Source organism: Corvus kubaryi, unplaced genomic scaffold (genome assembly GCF_017639235.1).
Source record: "Corvus kubaryi isolate FWS band 111438036 unplaced genomic scaffold, C.kubaryi_AGA036_p1.0 64809, whole genome shotgun sequence".
NCBI classification, from domain to species: domain Eukaryota; kingdom Metazoa; phylum Chordata; class Aves; order Passeriformes; family Corvidae; genus Corvus; species Corvus kubaryi.
Genome location: NW_024581525.1, coordinates 27,832 through 36,297, shown reverse-complemented (window position 1 = coordinate 36,297; position 8,466 = coordinate 27,832). Strand labels below are relative to the sequence as shown.

The 8,466-nt window shown below is 46.2% G+C and overlaps 1 protein-coding gene across 2 annotated transcripts; it reads left to right on the top strand.

Annotated features, from left to right (window-relative positions):
• Positions 1–1,981: 1,981 nt before the first annotated feature.
• On the top strand, positions 1,982–7,190 carry LOC121672646 (trypsin inhibitor ClTI-1-like). Of its 2 annotated transcripts, none has more exons than XM_042045389.1 (4): positions 1,982–2,093; positions 2,550–2,587; positions 3,100–3,209; positions 7,027–7,190. In XM_042045389.1, exons 1-4 carry the CDS (start codon positions 2,042–2,044, stop codon positions 7,070–7,072), a joined length of 246 nt encoding a protein of 81 aa, XP_041901323.1. In that variant the 5' UTR covers positions 1,982–2,041; the 3' UTR covers positions 7,073–7,190. The 2 variants fall into 2 exon arrangements, with proteins under 2 accessions (XP_041901323.1, XP_041901322.1); XM_042045388.1 differs by lacking the exon at positions 1,982–2,093 and adding an exon at positions 2,323–2,466.
• Positions 7,191–8,466: the final 1,276 nt, after the last annotated feature.

Here is an 8,466-nt window from a genome sequence, read left to right as displayed (position 1 = left end):
CTTGTCAGAAGAAAAATTTTGTAAGTTATCTTTTCTTCTGTTTAAAATCTCATTTCTATAATTTTCCCTTCTCTAAAGACTTGTCTCTAAAATTTTACTCAAATAAGGCAAAATTAAATACTCCCAGTAGAAAAATACAAGTAGTGAAACAAAATGCTTTCAGAACTGAAAAGACTGGCACCAGTTTCAAATATGATTGTCACATTAAGAATTAATAGAGCACCTTCATTTTACTTTTCCCTATTTTCTCTGCAACATCAAGAGGAAACATCCAGGGCAGAACACACGGCTGTGACTGAGTTCATACTGCTGTCACAGAAAGGCCACTGAAGTGATGTTTAACCAAATGGTCCCATTCACGCCATTTATCTGGGATCAAGTGCAACACATTGATGACCATGGAATTAACATTAAATATGCTGGAAAATACATCAGTGTGAGAACATTTTTTAGGGGGCAGCTATTCTCTTAGGTGACATTATGACAGTACACACCCATTTAGTGCCTGTTGTGCAGGAGTTGTTCAGGACAAAGCTCGTCTGGGCTACCAACAGCTGGAACACTGAGCTCTTACTTGGTTCATGTTGCTCAGGCTTTTTTTCTGTGCAAGAGCTTTGCATTTAACTGTTCAGAGGAACTTACAAACTTCACAATCTAAGAGAGAACTTCTAGCCTTGGTTTTGCTTTCTTCACCTTCCCTGTGGTTGTGCTTTCTTCACCTTCAGCTGGCACCTTTCCCTTTGAAAAATCACACCTTCAAGAAACAAGGAAACCCACACCAGCATAACTCTCCAGTATTTAACCCCCTTCCGATCCTTCCTCCAAGGATGGCAAATGCAGCAACCATCCCACTAATAACAAGATAACAGAAAGACACCCTCATCTCAAATGGCTTAGTAGGCAAAGCTGAGGCAGAAAGTTGGGAAAGCTGGGAAGGAGATCAAGCAGAGAGAAATAACCCTCTACATGCTTCACCAGCCACAAAACGTTCTGATTAGGCATCTTGCTTAAAATAGCCAAGCCAGAGACTCATTGTGTTGGGTAATCATCACAAACGTGGGCACTGAATGAAAATCTGAAACTGCTATCAATTTTCAGAGGTTACCTGGAGGAATAAGAACATATTAAGCAGATAATAAAATAACCTCCCTATGATGCCACATAGGCAGGGCACACTGTCAGAAAGAAAAGCCATACTTGAAAGGACTCAGAGGCGGACACACAGACAAGAAAGGTGTGTGTGATGCCTGTGTATGTACCTGTGTGGGGCATATCAAAACACTTGACAGGTCTAACACCAGCTCATACACAGAAGCACAGGCCATTTCACAACAAGTTCATACCCTAGATCTTAAGAAACTGCATAAAAACATTTGCACAGCCAGTCTCTGTGCAAAGCCAACATCTGGGCTCTGCAAAGCTAACCACTCTTATCAGTGACCGACAGATAAGATACTCTTTGGAAAGCAGTGCTGCCGACACACCCAGCCATGCTGGCAGGACAGCGTGCCAAGGCTTTCCAGCCCCCTGTATTCTCATGTCTTTGGAGGCAGGCAGGTTGCTTTATTGCTGGGACTGTACTAGTTTTTCCGTTCCTCTTGGCAGGAATGCACTCACAGGTCAGCAGAAGCCATCTCATGTCACTTTATGACGAGATGGGGGATATGACCTTAAAAGCCGCATGGCACTGCGTGAGTATTTCCAACCTCGCTGCATTGCCCAAGACACTGCAATCAAAGCACAACCCTAAGGAGGTGAAGGCAAGCAGGGAAGCCCGGGGAACGCTGAGATTACAGCCGGCGCCCCGCCATTAACTGTGCTGCCCACCTGCCCAGCTGCGACGGGAAAGTTTTCCATCCCGTGAGGGTGTTCTGGGGAGGTTCCTGCCGTGCTCAACCCCGCGTTCCCGCCCTGGCATCCCAGTCGCGCGTGTCCCCGCTCCCGCCCCGCCCCGCGCCCCCTCCGCCGTTGCTCCCCCGCGCGGCGCGGCCGTTGCGCCCCGAGCCGCCCGTGCCGCGTCCCCGCCCGCTCAGTTCGCGACATGGCGCGGCTGCCGGCGCTCCTGCTGCTGCTGCTGCCCGTCCTCCTCGCCGGTACCGCGCTGGGGAGAGGAGGAGAGGCGGTGCCGGGGTAGTGGGAAACGGGCTGGTAGCGTGCCCCGCGCAGTCCCGTCTCAGGGAAGGGCAAACCTGAGCCGGTACCGTGCCCCGGCTCGTTCAGCGGCGCGGCGGCGGAATCTAAAGCCGGGGGTGGGCACCACAGCCATCCGGAGGCAGGGCGGGGAACCGGCGCAGGATGGTGCCGGACGACAGCTGGTCGGGGCCGGTACCGGGGCAGCGGCTGGTCGTGGGGGAGCCGGGACCGGGACGGGACAGCGGCTGGTCGGGGATGCCGGGATGGGACGGCGGACAGTCAGGGTGTCCCGGGAGCGGACAGTCAGGGGCTGCGGGCACGGGGCAGCGCCCGGTCGGTAACGGGCAGGGCCGGTCCCGCGGAGGTCGGGGGCCCGTGCGGGACCAGGCGCCGTTAACGCCGCTTGCTCTCCACAGGGCTCCTCTCGTGTCCCGGCGCCATGGCTAGCTACTCGGTGAGTGCCGCCCGCCCCGCCGTCCCCCCTGCCTCCCGCTGCCGGCTGCCCCTTCCCCAGGGCCGCGGGCCTCACGCTGGGGGTCTGTGCCTGCCCTGGCTCCGGAGCTCCGGCGCTGAGCAGGGGGCTCTCCCCACAGCTGAGGGGCCCGGGAGGCTGCTGGCTCCGCAGCACAAAAGCCCTGGTGATTCCCATCTCTTACCATCTTCGATGCATTGCCCGTCATGGGGACTCGCTGTCCGTGTGTCCCGCTGACGCTCAGAGGTCAGAAGGGCTGCGCAGTGGGGCACACATATGTCCTGACACCACAGCTGAGCCGTGCCAGGCAGCAGGAGCCAAGCCTCAAGTGATAAATTCCCATAAGAGCATAAAAAATAATGTGGCACTTTAAAATGCTATGCCAGCTCCTGTTGGACACGTTTTTTCTGTGCATGTCAGGATTCTTCAGAACATGAGCAGAAACCTGTTTCAAATGGTGTAACTTAAGCTTTTTTTGTACATGTCTTCCCTAGCCTGACTGTGACAGCTATGGTTCACATACATGTCCAAGGGACTACCATCCAGTTTGTGGCACGGATGGAGAGACCTATGGAAACGAGTGTGTGCTCTGCCTTGCTAACAGGTAGTCACTTAATTCTGTCCTTCCCTTCCCTATATGCAAGCAGAACATTCACCCTGACATCCCAGGTAACTGACAGATCATTTACTAGCTTTGGATCATTCACACTGTTGCACTGCAGTTTCAGCAGTGTCCTCTCAGCCATGAATCCCTTGCAACAGATTTTATTGCGATACCTGTAAATGGCTTAATTTGCATTCAGTCAGCTGGATGTACTGAGTATTTGTATTAGTAATTCCTGAGAAGGAGCATCTTAGAGGAGGTTGCCTGTCATGTTCATACAATGCCATACTACCTATGAATATAGTGCCAGACCCTTCCACACTCCATCAGAAAACATGAAAGATCCCACCCAAAATGCAGCTTTAAATATAAAATACTTATGTTCAAGATCCAATCGCCTGTACTTCTTTCACAAAGAAGAGTAAGATTGCTAAATGTTAGGGGAAAATACTATTTTGCCTTCAGGTTGTCTAAAAATCAAGAAAAAGACTGCCTGATATTTGAGAGAGAGTATTTTATTCTTTAATAAGGTAATAATTTTTAAAAACAAATTGAAAACACAGAATCAGTATCTAGTGAGCATTATTACTTCCCATTACAATTGACTGGAAACCTTTATAGAGCAGTCTCTCCATACAAACTGAGAGGAACTGCTGTGAATAGAATTTTGATGGTAAAAGGCAATTTATACAAATTAAATAAAAGATCATTTGTTTCCAGCAGAGGGTAGAAGTGAGAGTAGCAGAATAGCAGTGAGGGGAACTTACAAACCTACGAACAGATAGATCTCAAGAAACGGAAGGCTGAAATGTGTTTCTGACTTTGGGGCAGAGGAAAGATTAATTCTGACCAGATGATTTACAAAATTCAAATGACCAAGACAGAGGAAACATAGGCCAGAATAAGGAAAGAGGCAAAGGTGTCAAAGGACGCTCAAGGTAATACTGTAAAGAAAGTGCTGAAGTGTGTCATGCAGATCTGCAGAATTTGCTAACACTTTCACCAGAACACAACACAAACTACACAAGCAAACAACAGATTGCAAGGAAAATTGGTAAACCTATAGCATAGAAAAAAAGAAATCAAAATTCACACACAGTAGAATCTCTTAAAAGGGAAGAAAAGAGGTTCTGGAATGTTACGTATTAGGAGCCTACCCATCTTTCCTGCCTAGAGTGCTGTTGGAGTAAGTTATTAAGTGATTGGCTTTGTACATAGCCAAAGGTAAAGAGGAAAGTAAGCAAAGCAGATACAGATTTGTCAGAAATAATCCGGTCAAATCCATGAGATTTAGTTTTTTGGCACAATAACTTGGCCAAACAGAGTAGGAGGAAGTAGAAGCATTGGTGCATGACATTTATAAGGCATTTTACATTATCTCCACTTGACATTCACAGAAGCAGACAAACAATTATTCAGCTGAAATTGTTAAAGGATGAAATCACAGAAGTTTGACATGCTGTGGTTCAAAAGCAGTGATCAGCATTTTACATTGGAAAGTGTTATTATATTTTATGTAATAAAAATTGCAAGATGGCATGGATATGATGATCTGTGCAGGATATCATAAAAATGCTCAGGGATCTGGAGAAATTGAGTGAAATCAGTACAATAAAAGACAAAGAGAAGTGCTGAGTATCGCCCATAGAGAGTGCAAATCCATATTGTGGAGATACAGACCAGAGAGCATCTCATGACCTAAACAGTATCTTTGATCCTTTCAGAGCAGAAGGATGGGCTTTGAGATCCATCCTTACTTTTCTAGATGCTTTATTTTTTAGGCATGATCCCTCAGTTCCAGATGGATGCATGGCAGATTCCTGAATACAGCATTACACACAGAACAAAGGGTTCTCCAGTCAAATCTGTTGCTTATTTCAACTCCTTAAGTAATTCCTTAAGTGTAATTAGTGATGGGGCTTATGTCTTTTTAGTTTAAGATGTAAAGGACACGTTTTGTGTGATACATGAAATTAGATCCAATTATACATACAAGATAGAATTTTGTCGTAACTATCTTTTTTTTGCTGTCTTCTTACATGCTCAGAAACATGTATTTTGGTCTGAAGGGACACAGGATGGTCAGATACTCTCCTGATGGTTTTTCTTCTATAGTTCAGTAGTTGGCACATTTGGGGGCCTTCTAGTTCAGTCTGGAGTTGTTGTTCTAAAGTGTTTGACTTGGCATGAACACAACACGGATAAAACACATTGCTTTATTGGAGGAATTTCAGCTTTGAAGAACTGTCCATAGTCATAAGCAATGGTCATTCCTCTCCAAGTAATCTAAGGTACAGTCTGTCACACTTCTTAGGAGGACAGAACAGAGATTTTTCTGCCCTATTTAGCAAGCTGCATGACCAGCTGCTGAAATAGTGTAATGTGGTGATACAGAAACAGATACATGGACACATCCAGTACTAAATTACAAAACAGGCACTTCTCAATTAACTTGGAGTGATTCTCAATGGCCAACTTGCAGATGTGTTCTAGCCCATATTTAAGCCCATGAAGGGACTTTTTAAAGGGAGTTGTACTTCCCTGATGGCCAAGACAGTACTGTCCATGAGCTGTTTTAGCCATGCAGGACTGTGTGGGCACCTGCTGAGCCCTGTGTGAATGGAGTGCTACAGAAGAGGTTGCTGTGGTTGATCCATGATAACATGAGACACCTGGAGCAAAGGTGAAGCACAGACCCTGCCCATCCTGGCTCTGCAGTAAAGCCCCTTAACTGTAAGATCAAAGTTGGTTTTCCTCCCTACTTTTTTTTTTTCTTTTAAAGCTTAGATTTAATCCATTCTCAAGTTAGTGCTCAAATCCCAGGTCTCTTCCACACTCAGTGTCCAGTAGCAATGACAACATCTGATCTTAGTTTAAACCTAGTCCGACAGCAACACGTGCTCTTTGGAAATAGATGCAGCAGCTTCAGCTGTCTTTGCAGGGTTTAGTGTAAGGGCTGTCCTTCAGCCAGAACTTCTCCTTACATCTTTACTGGTGTTTTACATCCCCTGGCCTTGATTTTGCCTTTCATATTCCTAATCTGCTCCACTACCTTCTGGTTAAAAAGATCCCTGATAAAACTATTAGTACAGATTAACCCTGCTTTTGGGTAAACGTAAGTCTCTTGAATTTCATGAGGAGTAAACCAGCTTGATTCTACTAAGGAAACAAACTGACCATCTAGGACAATTTGCATTGTATTACTTTCTTTTTCTATCTGCACTTGCCTGGTAAATTCAGATTTGTAAATGGAGCTCCCCAAAATACTATTTATAGGACTTGCAAAAAACCAAACCAGTGTTCCCAAACTGAGGGGTACTTGGCTAAAATTTCCTTAAATAAGATTCCAGCATTCAGAGAACCACACATTCAAAATTTAGTGAAGCCTCAGATGCAGAGGTGCGTCAGGATGCACACCCTTCCCACTGAGTTCCCATGTGAAAGGTGGAAATATTGTAAGCCTTAGAACTGGTTCGCACCTCAGAGACTGCGAAGTTTAACTTGTGTTAGTGCTTTGTAATGGACATGTTAGTCCTCCTGGTGAGATTTGTCCTGTGGTTTGACAGTTCTCAGATTTGTATTGGTTTTATCAGGTTTTTATAGGTAACAAAGCCTGCGGTAAGTTACTCTGTATATGTGATTCATAAATTTTTGCATCATGGTTACTTTGTGGTAATGCTTACAGTAAGTGATGCAATTAATGCATCACTGCATTTAATTGAACACACAGAAAGACATGAGAGAGTCCGCTTTATAAAACATGTCTGTAAAATTCAAGTAGTGCTCCTCTTCTAATATATTTCTCTTCTGTTTGTAGGGAAGAGCACAAGCATGTAAAAATTGTTCGACGGGGAACTTGCTGATATGACAGATGACCACTTTTCAGGAAAATAAGAGGGTCACAGCCAGTCCAAATGGAAACAATGCCTTAGATGTACCTTTTAAGTAGCCTGTCTTAATAAACAAGCTTGCATATTTCAAGTATGTTTACTGTATTAAAACCAGTGTTCATAAACATATCCATAGTACAGTTATAACCTGAACCCTGATTTATTTTCTTACAAAAGATGGATCATAAGAAAGAGATGTCCTGACTCTATACCAGTAGGTCAGTTGTCCAGAGAAGGGATTGAGTGTACCAAAGAAGGAAGTGAATGTGTACCAAGTGCCATTCCCACAGCCCTGGCTGGGATCAAGGAGGCTCCAGCATCTCTGTCAAAGGCAGTACTCTTTGTTTCTGGGATATTCTGAGCCCACAGGTGCCAGCGACCCCTGGAGAGCCACTGGAGGGGTTTCCTGTGGTGGCTACCAAACTGGTGATGGCAACCTGACACGTGCCAAACCTCTGCCCCTGGCTCCCAACCTGCAGGTCCTGCTGGTGGAGGGCAGTGACCTGGGCACCATCTGCTCTTGCTGAGGAAGGAAGGACTGGTGTGGAATGCTGGAGGCATGGGCAAGGGGTATGCACTGCCCTCCAGGTCCCCATCCCTCTGGGCTCTGCTCCCTGGGGCAATGATGTCACTGGCCTGGCTGGCACCCAAGAGCCACTTCCTGTGGCAAACACCCAGCAGAATTGGAAAGCTCAAGACTCCTGTGAAGGGGTGAACTCCAGAGTAGCTCTGGGGGGCCTTGCCACAGGGAGGGTGTGCAAGCGTCGGGGTTTGGTCCTCTCCTTGTACGTGGCATGGATATGGGCACATATCTTAGGTTTGTTCCTTTCTGTTCCACTGAGCACCTGTTTTTTGCATGTTGCTTGAAAGTAACTGTGTTTGGGTTGCCCTACAGCGCTTGGTAATACACAGGTGGCTTTGATCTAAGCCAAGCAGCACCTGCTCTCCCCCTGGTCCCAGACAATGGCTTTGTCAGGCTTTGCTGGGCAGCAGCAGTGCAGGCAGGTATGTACAGCATACTTCATGCCTCAGGAACGTTCTCAGGTCAGTGACTTCGGGTTTGAAAAACAATGGTTTTGCCTTGCACTTCCTGATGTCACTGGGCAGAGAATGTGCAGCCATCCCCATAGATGAAAGGAAGGTCAGAAGATGTCTTACTGGCTTTTGCTAATGAAATGTGGAGATGAATGGCTTTTTTCCCTGGCTGAGTTACAAGAAGAGCTTTATTTAGCTGATTAAATTCCAGAATTAAATTCTCCCTCCTGTGGAATTTTAATTTTTTTTAAATTTGCCCAGGAAACATGTTTTAAAAAGTTCCCTGCACTCCACGTACTGTTGCTCAGCAGGCAGCGTGTGTGCTTTCTGGG